General features: G+C 39.7%; 1 protein-coding gene across 4 annotated transcripts in view; it reads left to right on the top strand.

Annotated features, from left to right (window-relative positions):
- SYNJ1 (synaptojanin 1) overlaps positions 1–23882 on the top strand; it is an 87076-nt gene that overhangs the window by 19530 nt on the left and 43664 nt on the right. For all 4 annotated transcript variants that reach the window (XM_065876700.1, XM_065876701.1, XM_065876703.1 and 1 more), the window contains 9 exons: positions 4162–4248; positions 6114–6381; positions 9411–9636; positions 10414–10497; positions 15265–15326; positions 16468–16564; positions 17916–18085; positions 20442–20523; positions 22962–23114. In XM_065876700.1, the coding sequence (XP_065732772.1) occupies positions 4162–4248; positions 6114–6381; positions 9411–9636; positions 10414–10497; positions 15265–15326; positions 16468–16564; positions 17916–18085; positions 20442–20523; positions 22962–23114 (1229 nt within the window). The remainder of the gene's footprint in view (positions 1–4161; positions 4249–6113; positions 6382–9410; positions 9637–10413; positions 10498–15264; positions 15327–16467; positions 16565–17915; positions 18086–20441; positions 20524–22961; positions 23115–23882) is intronic.

Raw genomic sequence — 23882 nt, 5'->3', positions numbered from 1 at the left:
AACTCCAATTCTGATCAGCCCTGCAGTGTCCTTTCTAGTTTTCTCTCTTTCCATGTTTGCAGTTCCCTTCTCTGACAGCGAGAAGCCTGCCCCTGTGGGCTTTGATCCTTCCCCTGTGCATAACCACTCTCCTGTGGCCCCTGCAGCCTCCTCCACCGCGTGGCTGCCTTCTTCACCCCAGTGGGGCTCCAGCACCCTGCCTGGGGCTCCCTCCAGTGCACCCTGCCTTCTCATCCCGTGCCAGGCCACTCCTACTGTCTCTGGATGGACACCACCCTCCTCACTCAGACTTCAGCATCTCCTGCCCGGCTGCTCCTCCCCCCAAGTGGATGCTTTCTTTCCCCACCTCTGGCTTCAACTCCATGAACAGGGCCACCCTTCTTACTCTACCTAGACTCTCACAGCCTGCAAAGGACCTCCTTCCATCCACCCCAAATGTTTGAAGCGTAAATGGAAAAATAGGTAATCATCTGCAGTCCTTTAGATTAAAAATATTTAAGAAGAAAACACTTGGTTTTCTTTTATGAAATTGGAAGTGTCTAGAGTTAAACGTTCGTATGGCTCTGAAATTGCATTCGCCAGTTCATTGAACATAAATTACTGAACCCCTCCTGGGTGCCAGGCACTGAGCTAGGTCACCGGGGATAGGACGGTGAGCTAGACAAAGCCCCTTCCCTCATGAAGCTGCATTCTCTGACTCTGTTTAAGCTTAAACAGGTTAGTAGCAAATTAGTAATCTCTCTAAGCCTGTTTCCTCATGTCAAGTGGAAGTAGTCGCAATTCTGCTCATGGGGTGCTTGTGGAAATTGAATAACACATGAAAAATACCTATCCCAATAACTAGTTAGCTACTGTCTTGATCATCACAGAAACAATATACAAGTACCTCAGCTAAAATAATATTCGTCACTCTAAAAAAATCCTTAAAATTTTTCATTTAATATTTTGAGGGGAAACCCAAAAAATTCCTGGCAGGGAAGATGAAATCTCATCTATTCTTTGAATCTTTTTTTTTTCTTTTAGCATACTTTTATCTAAGAATATGCACTTTAGTTTAAATTGTGTGTTTAAATGTGTCCTGTTTCTTGAGCCTCAGAATATAATACAAAAGCACAAATAACCAGGCAACGTGACATTTGTCTGCATGTTTGTATCAGGTGACAGTCTAATAGATGGGTCTTCTTTGGGCCTGAAAGACATGGTAGATTCATATGTTTGGAGCACAGTTAATGAAAAGGTAATTATTATGTATTATTAGAGAGAGAACATTTTGTTGCAGGATAATTTGTTATAAAATGACTTTCTCTTTTCTAAGGGAAGCTGATGACTTAATATTAAAAATTATTTTCTTTTTAACCCTTACTAGCTGCTGGTATTGGAACCCAACTGGTTGCTGCTAAACTGATAGATACATCTAGTAATGTCTATATTATTCTACCAGTGATGGTATTTGAAATGCATATAACATGTAACCTGTAAAACTCTGGAATAGTATTTGCCCTGGAAGCCATGCCTTCTATCATCAGAGATAGCAAGCCTCTCTAAGGTTTGCTTTTGTACATGTGGTACTCTTAACAAGGCAGTATTTAGGGGAAGGAGTTCCTGTTTTACTTTATAAAATATTAAAATTTATGTTGTGATGTTTTCTAGCTGTGTTCCTTGTCACTGAATGTTAGGAGTAACTGTTCTCGAAATATATGGTGCAGTAATAATAATAGGAACTCTAGGAATGCAGAATGAAATTCAAATCCCCATAACTTTAGTGGCTTGGTGAAATCTTCCTCACTCCCTAACTTCATACTGGGTGGTTTGATAAAGATAAAGACCTACCCCTAATAATGAACATACTAGAAAATTATGACAGTATCAGCTAATTGAGTGACTGAGTCCTTTAGTCTCATAAGGCCTGTGCTGCCAGCTAGCAGAGCACAGCTCATTCGAAGGCAGAAATGGGATAACTAGGAAGAAGCATAAGAGTAGATGGTCTGAAAAGAGGTGAGGCAGGCGGAGAAAGTGAGCTGGTCTGTAGAACCCTGGAGAAGAGCTTCAAAACAAAGGAAAAGAGCTCTAATGCAGAGTACTATGGGATATTAGGAAAGCAGTAGACTGAGAAGATAGCCATTTTGTTGGCAATAAAGGTCGACAGAGAGGGACTTCCCTGGTGATGCAGTGGTTAAGAATCTGCCTGCCAATGCAGGACACACGGGTTCAAGTCCTGGTCTGGGAAGATCCCACATGCCGCAGAGCAACTAAGCCCGTGTGCCACAACTACTGAGCCTGTACTCTAGAGCCCGTGAGCCACTACTGCTGAGGCTGCAGGCCACAACTACTGAAGCCCGTGTGCCTAGAGCCCATGCTTCGCAACAAGAGAAGCCACCGCAATGAGGAGCCCATGCACCGCAATGAAGAGTAGACCCTGCGGGCTTCCCTGGTGGCGCAGTGGTTGAGAGTCCACCTGCCGATGCAGGGGACAAGGGTTCGTGCCCCAGTCCGGGAAGATCCCACATGCCGCGGAGCGGCTGGGCCCGTGAGCCATGGCTGCTGAGCCTGCGCGTCCGGAGCCTGTGCTCCGCAACGGGAGAGGCCACAGCAGTGAGAGGCCCGCGCACCGCAAAAAAAAATAATAATAAAAGAGTAGATAGACCCCGCTTGCCTCAACTAGAGAAAAGCCCGCGCGCAGCAATGAAGACCCAACGCAGCCATAAATAAATAAATAAATAAATTTTAAAAATGTACTGTAATTCTGTATCAGAATGTAATTTATTAGAATTTATAACATACCATCGTTCATGTACAGATCATAGAGGAATGGGGAAAGGGAAAAGGGGTAAGTGCAAGAGATAAGAGGTAAATGAGGAGTGAACCAGTCAGCTAAGAGGTGAGTTGGTGGGTTGTGGGTAGGGAGTGGATAAGGGAAGTCAGTAAAGAAGAAAACTGGAAGGGAAAGGATAGAATGAGAAAGAGGCTTATACCTTTCCAGATTTGTAGACCTTAGAATGTAGTATTTGTACTCGTCCATTGAGTTACTAGCTGTGGTTTATGTTTCTTTGGTTCTGTGTTCAATTTTTAATAAGTGTATTTGCTAAGAACTAGGCATTTTCCTTTAAAGCTTCAGGATTTGTTTTTTTGTTTGTTTTGTTTTGTTTTTTCTGAATAGAATAACCACAACAGCCTGTCCTAGGGAAATTAATCTGTGGGTTATATTCATTAGCAGATAACATTAACTTCATAGCAGAAGAAATAAATCCAGACAAAGGCCAGACTGACGATTTCTCCCCTGCTAGACTCTGTGGTCAAGTATTGCCATTAGCTTTCATTATTTAAACGTTAGTAGCCTTCTGTGCGTCAAGCACTGTTCTAAGTGTCAGGGATGAAAGGATGAATAGGACAGAATTCCTGCCTTCAAGGAGCAGGCTGGCTAATGAGAAGGACAAGCGATGAGTATATTTTAAATGTTTGGGCAACGTGAAGAGGGAGCTCTGTGAAAGACCTGTGCCTGGAGGAGTAAAGAAAGGTTTCCAGAAAGTGATTTTGTGCCTGTGTTTTTATAGGGTGAATAGAATTTTGCCAAGAGGCAAAGGTTGTGTATAGAGTCTTTCAGGCAGAAAGCCAGATCGCTGTGCAAAGGTACAGAAATGTAAAAGACCATGCTTGGGCCATAGTGATAGTTTAATATGATTGGAACCTAAGATGCAGGAGGTGGGAAGGAGAGGAGAGTTATGAAAAATGAAGCAGAAAGGGTATGTTGAGGCCAGATTCTGGAAGACTCTTTGTTAAGGAGTTGGGTGTTGTCCTATAGGGGATATCATAACAGAGAGTGTTCCTGGTATTAGAGTAGGTGAACAGATCAGTGGAACAGAGAAGAAAATTCAAAAGCAACCTCCAAAACATGAATATTGTTAAAGGTAGTACTTCAGATCTTTAGGAGAGGATGGATTAGGGAATAGATGGGGCTGGAGTAACTTGTTAATACTTTGGGAAAAACCGTTAATTTACTGGTTTGAAAAAATATTTTATGCGTTGCATTTATGTTAAGAATATCAGGTTTAGATTTGGACATTTTTGCTTGAAACTCTGGCTTTAGAGCTAAATAGAATCTGATGTTTCAGGTCCTTTTTCTTACCCTAAAACTTTTATTTATTGATTTATTTATTTTTATAGCATCAGCAGAAAAAGAAGCAATCAAGAGTACATACTCCAAAGTTCTAGACGCCTATGGACTTTTAGGTGTTTTACGACTAAATCTTGGTAAGTAGTCGATATAGTTGATCCATTTTTTTCATTTCTGTTTTTGTAATTCTAAGGATTTGAGAGAGACTATCTATTTCAGACTCTGTATCTGAGCTGTAAGTGTGGTAACAGCTTTTAAACCTTAATTAAGCTAATCTTGAGATAATGCTTCTTGCCCGAAAAGGCATGCTACGCGCTCATGCTCTTGAGATTTTAAGTTCCAGAGACAGCGTCCTATTTGAACACTTTAAGAGACTGGCATCAGTTGTCAAAAGAGAAAATCAGGGCATTGCCCTTTTTCTTTGTTTCAGTGCATTTAGGAAAAGATGTCTTAGTGGGAACCACGCACTGATTTCCCTGGTTTATAGTGGAAAAGACATCTGCATTGTATTCAGAAGGTCTCAGTCGAGCCTGTGTCTGCTACCTAGTGTCACCACGGGCTGCAAAGTAACCTTTATGATTCTATAACGGTGTGACTCGGAGCGTGGCCCAAGGACTGGTTACGTTCCATAAACTGTTTTGTTATTGGTCTGGATGAGAAAAGAAGCCAGCACCATCGTGCAAATCAACACATGGCTTCCTTCATTGATAAAGTCTTACTATGGAGAAAAAAAGAAGTCAGCGAAACCAAATGGTGAACTTAGTGATGTCATTTTCTGTTCTAGGAGAAGCACCTTTTCTCACCATGAACTGGTACCTGTGAACTGGTTCATGGGGCATACTTTGAGGAGCTCTGGTCTATCAAATGGAGATTTGCCATATGTTATGAATCTATCACATGTAAAGTACTGTGCCTAGTGCTTAGCTAATACTGTCTTGGGTCATCCTCGCAGTCCAGTGAGATTTGTTTTAATCTTATTTTCTAAGGGTGGATATCTCAGGTTGGTTATGTTAACACAGTGAAGTTGGTTTGGATAATAAGTAATGGAGGAGCCAAGGCGCAGGGTGCTTCTGCCTATGTTAAAGCCCACGTTCAAAGTACACCGCTGCTGGTGGTTAAGAATCCGCCTGCCAATGCAGGGGACACGGGTTCGAGCCCTGGTCCGGGACAATCCCACATGCCGCGGAGCAGCTAAGCCCGTGCGCCACAACTACTGAGCCTGCGCTCTGGAGCCTGCGCGCCGCAACTGCTGAAGCCCGCGTGCCTAGAGCCCGTGCTCTGCAACAAGAGAAGCCACCGCAGTGAGAAGCCCGCACACCGCAACGAAGAGTAGCCCCCGCTCACCGCAATTAGAGAAAGCCTGTGCGGAGCAACAAAGACCCAGCGCAGCCAAAAATAAGATTAATTAATGAATTAAAACAAACAAACAGAAAAAACAAAGTACACCACTGCTGAATTCCACCTTCATACCCATTGCACAGAATTTTTGTCAATACTAGATGAAAATCCTTGAGTTTTTTATAAGCCAAATTGCTTTATAAATTGTTTCCAAGGACTTTTTGTCCACATAGCAGCAGCAGCAGCTCACATTTATGTGCCATGTTTTCAACCTTACTATTTACACAGAACTCTCACATTCATTGTCTTGTCTGAACTTTCTAACAGTCTTAAAGGAAAAGTAGGGAAGATAACGCATATATATTTTTTTAATTTGATAAATCTTGCATACCCTTCAATTAAGTAGAGGAACAGTTTCATAAATGTGAGATTATTCTGTTAATGTTTAAATGCTTCATTATACTGAATGTATTTAAACAAGGATTTTTTCCCCTAACTTTTGCCAAAATCTAGTTGTGAACTTAAACATGTCTATGATAAACTTAAAATAACCACAAGGCCAGATTTTCAAACATGGAGACACGAGAAGGAAGGCGGAAGAAACTTTGAGTAGCTTGACAAGCATTGGGACTTTTCATCCAATTAAAGTCTTTGGTTTTTGCAGGTGATATTATGTTACATTATCTGGTCCTCGTCACTGGATGTATGTCTGTTGGAAAAATTCAAGAATCCGAAGTTTTCCGAGTTACTTCCACTGAATTTATATCACTACGAATCGATTCTTCAGATGAGGATCGCGTTTCAGAAGTGCGAAAAGTGTTGAACTCAGGAAACTTCTATTTCGCATGGTCTGCATCTGGAGTCAGTTTGGATCTGAGTCTTAATGCCCATCGTAGCATGCAAGAACATACAACCGATAATAGATTTTTCTGGTGAGTTCATATTACATTTTTCCCTTTGTAATCACGTGCTGTGCAACCTAGAAGGTTGAACAGTTATTTCCAGAGATAGCAGCAGTGGGCATTGCCCATTGAGCACACCGCTCTTTCCTGCTACGGTATCCTCAGCAGAGCAGAGCAGGCATCCACTGTCATTTTTTTAAAGTTGTCGTGTGATGTGAAACCCATTTACTCTCCCTGATCTAGACTGACCTTCCATTTCAGACATATATTTAAAATATTTATTTTAAAATTAGGAACGAATTAATTGTAATACAGTTGTGTTACTCACATCCGCTGTTCTCAGTTTTGAGGTCTTGTCTCTGGCAGCATTGCCTCTCTAAGCCCACATTCCCTTATTATTTTTAATTTTAAGGTTGTAAGTAGATGCTCTTGATTCAAGAGCAACCGACTACGAGGAAATAGTACGCTGGGATAAAGTTTAGTACTGTAATAAAATAAGACTTAATAAAACTTACCATAATAAAATATGTAACTGTGCCATGTTTCACGATTATGCGTAAGTGTGCTGTATTGTAAGTAAGCACTAAGGGGGGCAGGGCCCACGTGACTGTAATTAGTATCACTTTACTGGAGCAGACCAGATTTCTAGTATAGCCGTTCTCTTGTCCACAGTCAGCATCGATGTTGACTTTTTTCCTTAACACAACGGACAAATTTTATTTCATTTGTTTACTTATGTTATAAGGCCAAAGTCCGGGACTCTCTGCTCTCGGCCTCCCTCAGTAGTTCAGATTCAAGGTGTTTCCTCCTGTATACTTTCCCTCCCACTTTCGCTATCTGCCATTATGGTCCTGGAGAAGGCCCTGGGTGTCAGAGGGCTTAAAGTCAACAACCTTAGGACAGGAAGCTGACTTCAGAGCAATAGCTTGGTCACCTTGTAGCTCACATGGAAGTATCTCAGCCCAGAGGAGTGGCATGGGGGAGCAGAGAGGGCAGAGTGAAAAAGGGCTTTGGAGCACTGTAGTCAGGGGGTGGGGTGCGGTGGGGAGGTCAGTGGGACAGATGAGTGGACGGAGTCCTGTCTGCTTGTGTCAGCCCTACACTTTTCTGACGGAAGAGACGTTGAAGATTCTGCAAAAGGTAACGGTGTCGCAGCTGGACTTAGGGCAGCTATCCTTACCTTTTTCCCCCCTGCTCATTCTTACCCAAAATTTCCTTGATTGAGAGAGGAAAGTTTTCCTGCCATAATTAGAAGTCCAGGCAGGTGCAGATGCATTGGCTAAATGGTCAGCAGTCCAGAACATCACTAAGTTTAATCAGTGGGAATAATTCATGTATCCTTTCATTCAATTATGGCTAGAGTTGGGGCAAATTTAGATAACAGATCGAAGGGTTTGTCCAGCAGGAGACAGGCTGAGCGAAGGGGACGCTGAAATGCCAAAGGTGAGTTTTGCTCGTTTTACAGTTTCTACAGTTTTGCTAAGGATTGGATACTGGAGCTTCACTTAGTATAGAAAAACGAAAGCTCTTAGAACTCATTGTGCTACCCTTGCAGCTTATTAGTAGGAGTATTTTCCAGGATACAGCCAAGTAAGTTTTGTAGCCAGAGAGTAGCAACTTCCTATCACAAAAACCCAGGCAGCTTTACTCCATTGGACGTTTGAGGCTGCTGCCAGTCGAGAGTCAGGTGTAAATTTAAACAATCAAAACAGCAAGGCATTGACTGCAAAGAAAAATGAGAACTGACAGCAGAGGGAGAAACTCTACCTGAATAAATGTACGGATCCCGCTCCTATTTAAGTGGGGGACCTCTGCTAGGACAGGGGCCTCAGCTGTGGTGTCTGGACAGACTGGGTCACAGTTTGAGCTTTGCCTCAGATCAATGTAGGTAATAATAAGCGTGGAAGCTTATGTCCTCTTTTGAAATTAATGGCGGTCATTGGATTTAATGTTATCGCCTGAGTAATCCTGCTACTCATCGCCATTCCAGTATGCTTTCCTGAGCGGGTGAGAAGGGCTGGGGTTGTGGCTGGTTTTCCAGGACTGCACGTGGCCACCACCTGTTTTCTCTCTCCTACAGCTGTCGCTTGACAGGAGGGGGTTGGGGACAACTGCTCCAGCCGGCGTTGCTGTGTATTCTTGGTATTAATGGCCCTAAGGCGTCAAGAAAATGCTGTGACATTGTTTTTATACCTCTTAAGACAACAAGATAGTGCAAAGCACTTAAGAAAGATTTCCGCTTAGATTGGTAGTTTTAAAACTCAGAGAACCAAGCTTCAGTATTCTAGAAACTTCACTTTTGTAAGGCACCTTTTTATCTGAAAGTACCAGATAGAAAGTTTTTCTTCACAACAGTATATTTGCTTTGGTGGTAGGTTGGTGAGGAGCTTCACGTGTTTGCTGTTAGGAATAAGGTTCAGACAGAGCCCCTGAGGCGGTCAGCAGGATGAGAAGATGGCCGGCGTGGCAGGACCCCAGCCCCTCAGCCCTGCTTTAGCCATAGCAACTCTGCTTTTATGTTTCCTCATCACCAGGCTTCTGCGTGTTCATTTGAACAAAACTCTTTGCCCCAAAAAAGTTTGGCAACCAGGCCCCATCCGTTATCTAGAATGTAAAAGTATTTGGAGCAGTGGAAAACTCTAGACGTGCATTAATACGGTAACCACTAGCCCGTCTGGCTGTTTAAACTTAAATTAATTAAAATGGAGCCTTATAAAAGTCAAGCCTTAAGTAGAACCTTCTAAAGTAGGGTGGGGATGTGTGTATGAAACCCTTTTTTGGAACAAGTGATAAATACATTATGAATAAAGACATAACAGAAATGGGGCCCAGATTCTAAAAACATAGAATGTATGCTTCTTTTCTGTGGATCATAGATCACATGTCCAAGGATCTCATTTTATAGCCCTATCTTCCAATCCCTGCCATAGTAAATGTAAATGAATTGATCTATTTTTGGTGCCTTTTAATGTGCATGTTCCAGGAGCAACATTTTGAAACGTACGCTGTGAGTCGTCCAGTGCTCATTACGCTAATGCAGTTACTTCTTTTTTTGTTAGGAACCAGTCTTTGCACTTGCATCTCAAGCACTATGGTGTGAATTGCGATGACTGGTTATTACGCCTCATGTGTGGGGGAGTAGAAGTCAGAACAATTTATGCTGCTCATAAACAGGCAAAGGCTTGCCTCGTTTCCAGGCTCAGCTGTGAACGAGCTGGGACCAGGTTCAACGTCCGGGGAACAAATGATGACGGTCACGTCGCCAATTTTGTAGAAACAGAACAGGTATATGTTTGTACTGCTTAATTCATGTATTAGGGGAGGGGCACAGAGAATAATACGATAACCGATTTTTATTGATTCAGAACTCATTTCGACATCTGTAATGTCATTTTATGGTTGTTCTTGGCTACTCATTAGCCTTAAGAGAGGATTCCCAAAAACAAACTTATTTAGCCACGGCTCTTCAAGTAAGTAACAAAACTTTTTGCTAATCAGCATGGCGTTGCCAGTGTCATAACGTTTTAGGATTGAATTTAAAATCCTCAATTATAGAGCTAGACAGCTTAAGAAAAGTGTGTTTTGATGAAATTAAGTCAAACCCAACTCTTAAAGCTAGGTATATAGTACCATTGAAATGAAAAGTTATAATATTTTTGACTATGAAACTATGTAATTGTAAATTCAGGCCATGCCCCCGGTCCATTTCAGATCTTCAAATTAGTTTTTGAAAAATAGAAAAAGCTAAAGGAAAAAAATGAACTCTGAAGGTATATGTATAAAATATTGAAATTCAAAAGGAATTCCTTTTTAAAAGTTGTAATTCTTATGCTTCTATAGTCACTATTTTCTTGGTTAATGTATATAGAAGAACTATCACTAGTTGAAAAAAGAATCCAACTTATTTAGTGGCCTATTGGATATTTTGTTAGGATCGTTTGTGTATGAGAGATTGGTCATGAGATATAACTGGCGTGCACTAGAAGTTAGGAAGCTTGTCTTTTGCTGTAGAGGTAACAGCTTCGTCTGTGGAAATATTTTACCCATTGTTTTTCTCTGTAGGTTGTGTACTTAGATGACTGTGTTTCTTCCTTCATACAAATCCGGGGGTCTGTCCCATTGTTCTGGGAGCAACCAGGGTTGCAGGTATGCGTTTTGACATTCAGGTTTTTTTTTCTCTTGAGAACTTTCCATATTTTCTAAAGTTTCAGGGTAGTTTATCAGTTCATTCGATAGTTCTACTACTCAGTCTAATAATATTAGCTAGATCCATAAGTGAGGATCCAAGTACAGAGGTCCTGGAATTGTTCTAGTTATTTTTTCCTTTAATGTTCTTTTAAATATCCATAGAAATTCAGCTCCCATATTTAATATTAAAATTTTGATGTTTTCATGGCACACTGTTTTTCAAAGTGTTTCTGTGCTTACTATCTCAGTATCTTAGTGTATAACAGTATAGTTTCTGTAGGTAGAAAAATGTAGTAGTTAAAGCTTCTGAAACCAGACTTCTCAGTTTGAGCCCTTACTCACCACTACTAGTTTTGTGATCTTGGACAAGTGATTTAACCCCTTTGTCTCTCAGGTTTCTTATCTGTAACATGGGAATAATATTAGTAGTTCCTACTTCTTAGGGTTCTTATGAGGGTGAAATGGAAAGTGCTTAGAATAGTAACTGGCACACACAGTCAGCACTAGGTAAGGGTTAGCTATTGTTGTTAATAAGAATATATCTGCTACTGAAATTTTACTTTGTAATTTGTAGTGACTTGTCATCTTGAATATGTTTTCTGTTTTGCTTTCTGATCTTTTTTTCCTAAACTTTCCTTTGTTGATTAACTGTAAGATTTTTTTTCACCTAAGATCATAATACTGGATTGCCCATAGTAGTGTGATTTTGCATTTTATTTTTATTCAAACATGTTCAGTTCTGAAAGTGTTAAATTATATTCATTTTAGGCTTCTGGTGTATAATGTGTAGTAAATTTTGTGCCTCAGTCTACAGTATTGAGAAAACGGACAGAAAAAAAAAAAAAATCTTGCCTCCATTTAGTTCACAGTTGGATCTCTCTTATTCTAGGATGGTTATTGTGGAGGAAAATTGCAGACCACTTGAACCTTTTCAATAAGGCAGTTTATTCAAGACAGGCTAAGAATTAACAAGGATTAATACTTGTACTGCTTTGCTAAAATTCCTGAGTTCTTGTTAAGACCAGTTTAACTCATGTGGGTTTTATCTTTGGCATATAGGTGTAACTTAAATAGATACATTGCTCCCCAAGTCTCTCTTGGGAAAGAATACCCACCCTACCACACTTCTCCTAACTTTTTGTGACCAGAGGAGGGTGTTTGGAATATTTGCTTTAAGAAATTTCTAAAACCCTGTTTTGATGCAAGGTAAATGCTTTTGCTTTAGAGACAGGCTAGTATAAGAGATTGTAATAGCCTATTTATAAGCCCTCTGTTTTACCTGCTTTCTGTGATATTAAGAAGTTCAGAATTACAGTGTTTGGTTATTCAGTAAGGTTGGATCCTGAGTAGTTACATTGAGGGATCCTCCTTGGGTGGGACTTCCTTCCGACTTCCTTCTGTGTTCTGTGGCCTGTCCACGCAAGTAGTCTGGCTGGATAATGTCATTTGATCATGGGCTGAAAACTACAGATTTTTAAATCGTGCCTTTCTTGATATAGTAATTTTTGAGACATCAAGGCAGTCCAGCAATTCTGCCAAATCATCACTGAGCTGGCCTGTTGTCTCAGGTTGGGTTGAGGATTGGGTCAGTAGTTCCCAGTTATTTAGCTTAGTAGTTTTTAAAGCCAGCCTTTCTTTGAACAGGGATGGATTCGTTTCATGAGTATCTTTTATCATTTCCCCACCATTCTAAAAGAGTAGGTAATAGAGGAATGAAAATAATAGATATTGATTTAAAAAAAATAAAAATATCAAGACCCCAAGTTCATTTTCTCATAGAAGACAAATAAGGACTTTTGACTTAGGGTGGCTGTAAATGGTCGTTAGGTGTCCTGTGTGTTCTCGGGACTGGAATTTATTATTGGGAATCCTTGAAGTTAGTGTTGCCTAGTGAGATTGTCTCACTTCACAAGTCACGGACAGAGAATCCTCAGGCAGTTGTCCCTTGTTCTACCTCTTTTCCTCCATGAATAATTCCTCTCAGGTTCTTAAAATATTTTAAAGGAATCCTTGGAAGTGATTTTAAAATGCAGATTCATAGCCTCAACTTCACTTGAATCTTTTTGAAAGATTCAACTTGAATCTTTTTGAAAAGATTCAAAAAAAGAATCTTTTGGAATGGGGCCAGGAATCTGCATTTTAATTTGAGTGGTTAACTTAACCACTCAAATTAGAGAACTTGTGCTGTACTGGATCCTTTCCTGCTGCCCTTGCGGCGTATCCAGCCCTGCCTGCTCCAGCGGCCAGTCCTGAGCCAGCAAGGCGGCCCTGTGACGCTTAGCCCCAGCTTTCTCCTAGGTCTTGGGACTTTCTCTTTCTTTTCATCCCCACTCCTGTCATCTCAGTTAAGGTCTTCATAATTCCTTCTTGCCTGGAAGATTCTATTCTCACAGTTTTCTAACTGGTCTCCTCCCTTTCTGGCCATTCTTACCACTTTGGATCTATTTCACTCATCAGATCTGTGCACCCGTTTCTTCGTGTTCTGGCTTCCTCTACTTATCTGGCTTCATGCCTGGCTATTTCTAGCAAGAATCCTCTGCTCCCCAAACGAAGGTTTGCTGTCCTTCAGTAGCCGACTCAGATCTCGTGGAATGGATTCCGGTCACTCCTCCACACTGATCTCTTCATGAAATCCTTAAGTTCTTCTAAACGTGTATTATTCTGTACACATTAGGTGTATATAGTCTTGTATCCTATGAGAAGTTCAAAGACTGTAGTGATGCTTCAGAGAGAGCTTGCAATCTGTTTGGGGAGACAGGTCTTTTATGGAAAAGATAAACATCAGTATCAATTAGTTTGAGGCATCATAAGAGTTGTCATAAGGTGCTACCCAGGTAAGAGTGATATTTCAAGTGCTGGCAACTCACTCATTTTACTTACGATTTCCTTTTTCTGAAGGTACTTAGCACTTATAATTTGTAGTATTCCTCTGATACTATATCATTACATTATATTATAGCCTATGTTAGTCTTAAAAATGGTAAGCGTCATGAGATTTATGCCTGGCGTGGTGTGGCACGTTGAATTTTTGGTTGAATTGAAGTTTCAGGAGTATGTGAACACGAAGCAGTGCTATTGTCAGAAGGTGATGTTGCATACCACCACCCAGTGAAATGGTTTTCTAAACACAGCTTTGATGTAACTTTTTTTTTAATGGGGTAAATTTATGGTTATTTAAAGCCTTAAAACTTTTATCACCATTGACATAACTGTTTTATTATAGAATTTTTTTTTAACATTGGGTAATAAAACCTAGTCTAGTCTAACCAACAGATTGCTGTGTTATGATGTGTAGCTAACTGTGTATATGCGTTGGGGAGCAGACAGTAGGGAACCACCACAGCCGTTACCTAAAAAACATGAGAAAACTTGTATTTTTTTCACCTTCTTAACAGTTGAGAGTACTTTGCAAGATAAATGTTAATGAATAAACAAAATGCTAAGTCTTGAACTTTTATAGTATAGGCAATTAACCTGAGAGGACTCCAAAGAGAAAGTTTTCTGCCGCCTAAAATGCTTAAAGTCCTGGAGCACACATCTTTCAAAATTTAAGATTTTATGCAGTCCGTTAAGCACTAGAAAATGAGATGGAATATAGATGTGACATTTGGCCAATCAATTTCTCACTAAGAACAAAAAGCACTAAAGAGAGAATCCACTGATTTCTCAGGACACTCATTCAGTTGTCTCATCAGATCAGGAGGGGTATTGCTGAGTGGATGATAATACTGTTAATTCAGTTTTGAACTTGGATGGGCACATTAGTGCTTATTTTCTACTTTTACTTGTCCGACTGCATGACTGATCTGGCAGCCCTCCTCCCACGCTGCCTTTAAAGTCACTTTGTTCACAGATTGGCAAGAACGGATTCTGGGGAACTTTGATCCCAAAGTCTCAGGGAAATGTTTAAAAGTGAAATTCAGGGAAAGAATCTGGTCTCACTGCTGTATATCTTCTTGGCATCTGTTATACCTTTCTCAGTTCTGCCTCATCTCTCTGTTGCTTTCCTATAGGAGAAAAGAAAAACGGTAACAAAACACAGTCGCTAGCTATTTTCCATCTGGTTTAATTCTCTTAACCCAGATTTTCTGATTCTGCAAAATGTGCTGTAACTACAGTTGTGTGCCTGAGAGATTGACTTGGAAAGTCTGTTTTTCCAGGAACAATATTCTTAATTTGTAGGATCTTTGGGTGAGGGAGGAGTGAACAGAGTATTCAGCATAACAGAGAAAAAAAGAATATGTAGACATTGCACTTGTCGGCAGCCCGGAAGAGTAGGAATTTTGGTCAGGAGGCCTGAATTGTCATGCGAATCTTTTTTGAAATGAATGCTGTTGCCCTGAGAGGACAAGTTTATTCACTTGGCTGTATTCGGTTTTTTATTGCCCAAATGCCAATATCGGTTGACATATAAAGGGCACGTAGTTTCAGCTTAAAACAAGGTAATGTATGTGAAAGCACTCTTAAAAATATCTTACATCAATAAAAATCCTTGTTAGTTTACAAGTGTTTCATAATGGTCTAACTTCTAGTTCTTTTTTTGTGTTTTAAAAAATAAAAGGGATGAGAACCTCCTAGAACTTGTTTTTTAAAGAATATCATGAATGGCAATCACTCAGCTCGCTACTGGGTGTTTAGCAAATGCATTGTTACATACTGTAAACAATATTTCTTTTGTCTACATGTTGGCTTTTGGTATGGTTAACCATATTTTTCTTATCTTAGGTGGGATCTCATCGTGTTCGTATGTCAAGGGGGTTTGAAGCCAATGCACCTGCTTTTGACAGGTAAGACTGATTATTTTTACATAGTGCTGTAGGTTTTGATATTGCTAAGCAGTGAGACTAGTTCTAATTGTATTTACTGATTCATTTCAGCTTTTTTGGCTCTAAGGAAAATTTCTTCTTGACTCCTAATTTAACTGGAGGACAGTGACACTTACTGTCATGAATTCTAGGGGTGGTAGCACTAGGTGTGTGGGTCTTGTCTGGGCCTTAAAACTACCTCTCACCGGTGCACTGTCCAGTACGGTAGCTACTAGCCGCCTGTAATTCTTGAGCATTTGAAATTGACTAGTCCAGATTGAGATGTGCTGTAGGTATATAATATATACTGGATTTGAGACTTAGTGCAAAAAAAATGCAAAATACTTTATTGATATTTGTTTTATATATCAGCTACATGTAGAAATGATATTTTAGCTGTATTGGGTTAAATAAAATATATGTAAATTAATTTCCTCCTTTGATTTTTACTTTTTTAATATGCCTTCTAAAAAATTTTAAATTCTGTCTGTGGCTCATAATACATTTCCTTTGGACAGCATTGCTGTCTAGCTTCTGGAATGGTTAGAAGCTGGAGCAAATAAAGGCTTATATTTGGGGTCTCTTTTCCTTAAGGCTAGAGCTGTTAAGGAGGTCTCTCTGAATACTCACGGAGTGTGTGATGTCCTCATGTGTGAGGTGCAGCCCTACACCCTCTGCCCTTGCTGCCTTCCCAACCAAGCTGGGTGGCTCGTGTTTTCCGTGGCTGTCTAGCTTCAGCCTCAGGGTGGAGAGGGATCTGGATGATTCCAACAGCTCTAGCATAGGTGGGAGTTTAAGTCAGAGAGGAAATTGCATTGAGTTTTTATAAATTCAGAGGTTTGAGACTGTGTGGAATGGATTTGTATCCAGTTTTGCCAACTGTATGAGTTTAGGGGCTTCCCTGGTGGTCCAGTGGTTAAGACTCCACGCTTCCACTGCAGGGGGCTTGGATTCGATCCCTGGTGGGGGAACTAAGATCCCACATGCCACAAGGCACAGCCAAAAAAAAAGAAAGAATAATATACTGCCACGTGGGTCCTTTTTAATAATGGGTTCCTGTTTATTGAAAAAGGTTTTTGGCTTGTCATTTGACATATGTTTATTTCCTTTCTTTCTTTAATAGGCATTTTAGAACACTTAAGAATTTATATGGTAAACAAATAATAGTAAATTTGCTTGGATCTAAGGAAGGGGAACATATGCTAAGTAAGGCTTTCCAGGTAAGTGTGATCATTTTTTTCTTCTGTTCTGGCCCATGGACACCTAGAATGGTATTTTTAAATAATATAATAATCAGATTCTTCCAGGAAGTAAATTACTTCCTAGAAAAAGATTGGGTACTTGTTGGAACCATTCATTCTTTGGGGCAATTAGGTAACAGTTTAGGATAATCTTGCTGAAATTGGGATTATGGAAAGCTTTCAAGGCAATTGACCCTGTTTTCTAATCTGCTTATTTATGTTGTAGAGAAGCAGGAGGATACCCTCCCCCTAAAAAATGCTCGTCTGTCACTGGCATAAAGATACCAGGCAGGGCTTCCCTGGTGGCGCAGTGGTTGAGAGTCCGCCTGCCGATGCAGGGGACACGGGTTCGTGCCCTGGTCCGGGAAGATCCCGCATGCCGCGGAGCGGCTGTGCCTGTGAGCCATGGCTGCTGAGCCTGCGCGTCCGGAGCCTGTGCTCCGCAATGGGAGAGGCCACAACAGTGAGAGGCCTGCGTAGATACCTAGGCAGTTTCCTCCTTCATCTGTTCATCATCTTGCCTATTTCCTAGAAACCATAGTCACTGTTTTAAACCTATGAAATGTTGAATAATGCATTTGTATACACACAAGACTTCTTGTACTGATGAGAGAAAATTTGAGAATTTTCATTAAACAAGAACCTGAAGAAATGTCTGACTTCTAAGGAAAAATATTTTTCATAAATGTTTATTGAGTCTGAATTGATATAAATTATAGTGTTACATAAGATTATAAACTTAAACAAAATGGTTAGAAAACATTTTCTAAAGTTTAAGCTAATGAAGTCCAAAATTAATTGTTTGGCTATTTTGTTTTAATGTTGTTACTAAACAACTTATATTTTAGAGAATGTGGGAAACTTTTTATGGTAAACTTTTGAAACGTTTGTATATTTTGAAGGTATAAAAAAATGAATTTTTCAATTTTTGATGGGCTTTGTCTTAAAAAATAAGCTATTTTATTTTGAGATTCTGTAATAGATATAAACAGTCATTATATTTTTATGGTAAAAAATGAAATGCTGGTGGCTGGAAATCATTTTTCATTTTCTAAACCAGATGGGAATCTTATTTAAGTTCCCTGATATTAATCATGCCATACCTAGTCTCTCCAGGATAGTATATGATGTTTTAGGAAAAAGGTGCCATAAGATATCAGCAAGTAATTTTCCATTTTACTGCCAGTGGCGATGAAAGCTTCGTGAAATTCGTAAGATCTCAAGGACCTGCTGAGATTTTCATTTAAAATGTAAAGTTCCATTTATAACAGTGTATTGATAAGATCATATTTAGTTAACATTTAAATGAATATTTACCATTTATTTTCAGAGTCATTTGAAAGCTTCTGAACATGCAACTGACATCCAGATGGTGAATTTTGACTATCATCAAATGGTTAAAGGAGGAAAGGCAGAAAAATTACATAGTGTTCTTAAACCTCAAGTCCAGAAGTTTCTGGATTATGGATTTTTTTATTTCAATGGAAGTGAAGTTCAAAGGTTTGACTGCTCTGTTTCTCTTTTCTTTAAATTGGGACTTTGCTATAATTTTATTTACTTAAATAAAATACCTTCCTTTATTATACTTGATTTTAAGCTTGTTTTCCTTTCTTTCTAGTAATAGCTTACATTACTGGGCACATACCATGGGTCAAGCAGTACACTTAGTCTTTACAAGTATAATAACAATTGTAGAGATCAGTTCTTTTATTATCTCCATTCACATTTGAGGAAGCGGAGGCATAAAGCTGTCATCTGCCCCAGGTCATATAACTAGGAAACGGTAGAGCTTGATTTATCTGGCCCAGATCTCATGCTACTATCTCTGAGGCTATTACATTTCTCTCTTAAAATTAATGTCTTAGGGGCTTCCCTGGTGGCGCAGTGGTTGGGAGTCCGCCTGCCGATGCAGGGGACACGGGTTCGTGTCCCGGTCCGGGAGGATCCCACATGCCGCGGAGCGGCTGGGCCCGTGAGCCATGGCCGCTGAGCCTGCGCGTCCAGAGCCTGTGCTCCGCAGCGGGAGAGGCCACAGCAGTGAGAGGCCCACGTACTGCAAAAAAAAAAAAAAAAAAATTAATAATATTTCTTGGCTTCAGTAAGGATTATTATTATTATCATTATTATTTGGCTGTGTTGGGTCTTCGTTGCTGCATGCGGGCTGTCTCTAGTTGCGGTGAGCGGAGGCTACTGTTCGTTGTGGTGTGTGGGCTTCTCACTGCGGTGGTTTCTCTTGTTGTGGAGCACGGGCTCTAGGTACGTGAGCTTCAGTGGTTATGCAAGCAGGCTTAGTAGTTGTGGCTCACGGGCTCTAGAGCGCAGGCTCAGTAGTTGTGGCGCTCGGGCTTAGTTGCTCCGTGGCATGTGGGAGCCTCCTGGACCAGGGCTTGAACCCGTGTCCCCTGCATTGGCAGGTGAATTCTTAGCCACTGCGCCACCAGGGAAGTCCCCAGTAAGGATTATTAAATGCAAAAAAAAAAAAAAAGACATTGGTTATTGTCTGCTCTGATACAGAACTATGGGGTTATAAATCTGAATGTGTGTTTAGCTCCTAACTACTGGCCTAATTAAAAATAAGTGGTAATCGTCATCGTTCTATGAAGCCCTCTGCACAGTCAAAAACGGAGGTGCTTAGCATGGTCTGAGGGTGGAGTTTTTGGCCCTCTGACATCAAAGGTCACTGACTCAACATTCACACATGCCCAGTTGGAGGGTTGGTGGTCCTAACCAGTGTTAACCAGTTCAGCTTGGTCCTATCCAGTCTTAACCAGCTCATCTCTAGCTATACACAGCTGACTCCAAGTCCCTAGAAAATAACTTGGACAAACATCTTATTGCTTAGCCTGCCTGCTGCTTGGAGGATGTGCAAGTCTTAAAATGACCTTGATTAGTGAAGGCAGGTAAAATGGATTTGACTAATAATTACCCATGATTTAATTATAATCTACATAAATCATTTATTTGGAAACAAAAAAAATAAGTGGATATGGTTGAATAGAGAGATATGTAATAAAGAATATATGGCACATTTCAATTAGGATGTGGTCACAAATCCCGCCTGAACAATGCCATGGAGGGAGTGAGTATAGAGGACTTACAATTAGGTGACTTGAGTTCAAATTCTAGTTTGTTCCCCTTCTGATTTTGTGAGCCTGGATAAGTCACTTAGCTATTATGAGGCTATTATGCTACAAATGACCCAGATTCCGTTAATAGTTAATGAACGCCTGCTAGAAGCTAGAGGCTGTGCTGGGAGGGAGAGGTCCAAGAAAGACAAGATGCATTTCCTGCCTTAAAGGAGCTCATGGATTAGTGAAGAAGATACAGTCTATAATAGACATTTTCTGCCTCACAGGTTATTGAGGGTGTTCAATGATGTGTATGAAGGGACTTGAAAGCCTAAAATACTCAATAAATGTAAGCTGATGCTACAGCTCTTGAAGATAATGATTTTCCAAATAATTAGGGGCATCTGAATAGAGTACTCAACTTTTCCCTTTCTCTATGTTCCCAAAAGTCAGGTAACAAGAAAACAATTCAATGTAATTCCTGGTGACTTTCTAAAGTCTTTTGTGTTTTCAACAAATTGAATGGAGATAATAAAATCTATCTTGCAAATCTAAAAAAAAAATGTATGGCAGAATGTTAACAGTTGTAGAATCTGGATGGTGGGTATATGGGTGTTCACTGTAAAATTCTTTCACCTTTTTTGTGTGTTTGAGAACTGTTACACTAGAAAGTTGAGGGGGGGAGAAAGTAGATGCTACACTTTAATCAGCTTAATTTTTCTCAGTTTGTTTTAGGTTTGTTATTTTTGTTTTAAACTGTCTGTTTAATTTCACTGAATTTGTTACAGATGCCAGAGTGGTACAGTTCGAACAAACTGCTTGGATTGTCTTGATAGAACAAATAGTGTGCAGGCATTCCTTGGCTTAGAGGTAAAAAGAATAAAATATGTCTATGCAACTTGTATCAAATGCCTTTTTCAGTGCTTTTGTAATATTTATGTTTCTCATTAATTACTTTTCACAAAATGAAGTTATGCTAAAGGCATTCTTTACTTCTAGTCTTTTTCTTTGGGGGAGGGGGCAACATCCCTTTTTGTTTAAATGTTTCCTTTATCTGGTCTAAATACTTTCTTTAGATAGCATCTGTTTCCCTCTATTGTTCCTTAACTTTCCCTTAAAAAAACACCCTGCTATTTATACTATTCCAGTAATTGCCTCTTTCTGCCTGTCTTTTGAATAAAGAAAAGAAATACATGTATAGTGTGTGTGAAGGAGAAAAACAAACGTATATATTTGGCCTTCATTCTCTGTGTTGTCTTTTAAAAGTCTTTTTGGAATGGGGGAGGATCTGTTTTCACATGTACAACCCTATAGGATTATATTTTCGACAGAGTCTGATCCAGTGCCATTTACATGGCATTTTCAAATCAGTAGCTACAAAAAACAGGATCAGATGAAAATGTCATTGTTAGAAGGAAAGTGAATGAGAGCCAACTTCTGTAACAAAGTCTCTGTTTAAAAGTTTTTTCCTTTACTATTCATATATCAATTCAGTCTAATTTAGGCATGATCTCAACTATTTGACAAACTGTGTAGCAATGCTGAGATTTCTAAGTCTTGCCTATTATGCAGCAGTTAGGTTCATAAGGCTATTGTGGGTCTTCACTTAGTTCCATAGGAACTTAGCATAGTTCTCAAATACTATGAAAAACAGGAATAGGAAGTAACAGGTTCTTATTTCCTCTAACAGATGATCTTAAATTTGGCCAGAATATTGGTTAATTAGTTACTCTGCAACTGAGGGTCTTTCTTTCTCAAAATGAAAGTACAATGTATAGAATTGTCTACTACAAAAATGTAGTTTTCATGTAACTAAGTAAATTTTACTGCTTTGCCTTTTTTGAAATCTGTCCTTGAGGTTTACTTAGAAAATACAACAGAAAGAAGAAAAGTAAAAGCAGGAATTTGGTCATAGGGATGGAGTTTATCGCACGGCTCAGGTTTGTTTTGAGTTCTGTTCTGAAGTGGCTAAAAACATTTAGTTAGATTCTGAGAATAAGCTTAGTGAAATACTTGAACATCTTCATTAAAAGTAGAACAAGTGTTAGAATCTGACTTAGCTGACTACCCACTGTCTGTTGTTAGGTGTGAGAATACTCCCTAGTATAGCAGTTGGTTGACTGGTTACAAAATATACTGCTAATGTAGGCAAAACCAAACTACTTGTAGTGAAGGCCACTTTTGCCCAGTTCCTTGAAGAAGGAGGTATAAATGATAAAGGAGATGCCGGAGGCTGATTTTGTTAATACTCCATGCCAGCAAAGAGTAGCCCTGGTGTAGGTCTCTAGGCAATCAGATAAACCCAGTATAGGGTTTTTAATATTATTTCAATGTTTGATCCCTCTATAATTATGGATAATGTCCACTTATAGACAAGATAAAAGAAAACACAAATGGGAGGGAGTTAAGTAAAAATGCAAGGCACCGACTAGATTCCAAATAAGAGAAAGAGACTAGATAAGGATTATACGTTGCTTTGCCTTTGCCAGACTTCAAGGCTAAGAGTCATTCATAGTAAAGACCAATAACTTTTCTGAACACTTCCACTGTGATGAAGGAACTGTGGGAGCCCAAAGATCCTTGCATTCCTTGCATGCTGTGTCCCCCCCTAGTTCTCCCTTATATGCTTTACTGATACGAATTTTATACATTAGAAGCTGTCGTGACTTTATTCAGAGATACGACTTACTTTTAAAATTTTGATAACAATTCAAGAGCAGCTCTACTTTTCTCACAATCTCCTGACCTTAATTACCCAAATGTGTAGAACCAAATCCAGAAATTAAAGAAGCATAGTTATTTCTACATATATTTAAATAAACTAGGTAAATATTGATATATTTCTCTGCTCCAATGTGAGCTGTTGTGTATTGTTCTTTTAGGTGAACAAGATAAACTAGTCTGATTTATAGGGACATTTTTTCCCTTCCTTTTGGCTGCGCGGCTTGTGGGAACTTAGTTCCCCAACCAGGGATTGAACCTGGGCCCTCGGCAGTGAAAGAGGGGAGTCCTAACCACTGGACCGCCAGGGAATTCCCCATAGGGCCATATTGATAAGCTTAATATCATTTAACCAGAAAGAAGTTCTTATTACTGCAAGGGAATACTGAGTTACTTGTAGGTTTCATTGATGTGATATTTACTTTAGAGATTGACATGGTGGGAAATAGTAAACTTGTGTTTTCAGAATCCAGACCCACAAAGTCCTGTAACTGTAAATTTTTGGTTTGATTCTGGTAGTTCTTAAAAAGTCACATCATAATGAATGTATTCATATACTTATAAAAGTTTCTCTTTTGCTATTTTAGATGCTAACTAAACAATTGGAAGCTCTCGGCTTAGCTGAAAAGCCTCAGCTGGTGACTCGCTTCCAAGAAGTTTTTCGATCAATGTGGTCTGTGAATGGTGATTCAATCAGTAAGATTTATGCAGGAACTGGAGCTCTTGAAGGAAAGGCTAAGGTAGATCTAGATCTATCGTAACATTATAAAAGATCCTTTTTCCTTCTTTAGCAAAGCTTTAAATGGACTCTTTTAAATTAATAGTTTGGTTTTTATAAGGTATCTGTTTTAGAATTCTGCTTTATCATGCTTTTATGTCCTCTTTAACACTTCCTTCTATAGTGGATACTAATGATTGAACAGATAGTTATTTCCCTAGGTTTGAGGGACATGTATATATGACATATTCAGTTGTTTAGTGATAATCCACTAGGCTTAGATATGTGTTCCTCACATTTTTTAAAATGATTTTTCACCTGCATAATATCTGTTTTACTTTTCAGATTATTTTGATTAAAAATATGTTTCTTTTAAACCTTTGGTTTTGTGTGTGTGTGTGTGTGTATGTGGCCGCACAGCACGGCATGCAGGATCTTGGTTTCCTGGTCTAGGGATCGAACCCAGGCCCCCTGCAGTAGAAGCACAGAGTCCTAACCACTGGACTGCTAGGGAATTCCCCCAAATATGTTTTTCTTTAAAAAAAAAAATCAGAGACTTCCCTGGTGGTCCAGTGGTTAAGATTCCACACTTCCAGTGCAGGGGGCATGGGTTTGATCCCTGGTTGGGGAACTAAGATTCCACATGCTTGCTGTGTGGCACGGCCAAAAAAATTTTTTTTTTAATTAAAAAAGAAAAACAACAAAACAAAACCTCCCCTCCCCCGCAAATCATAGTCTTCCCAATAAAGAGTCTTGTCTTATTTGACTTTGTTTCCCCAGCACTTGACAC

Source organism: Phocoena phocoena, chromosome 4, assembly GCF_963924675.1.
Source record: "Phocoena phocoena chromosome 4, mPhoPho1.1, whole genome shotgun sequence".
Classification (NCBI taxonomy): domain Eukaryota; kingdom Metazoa; phylum Chordata; class Mammalia; order Artiodactyla; family Phocoenidae; genus Phocoena; species Phocoena phocoena.
The sequence above is the reverse complement of the archived record's forward strand: the minus strand, read 5'-3'. Positions and strand labels throughout refer to the sequence as shown.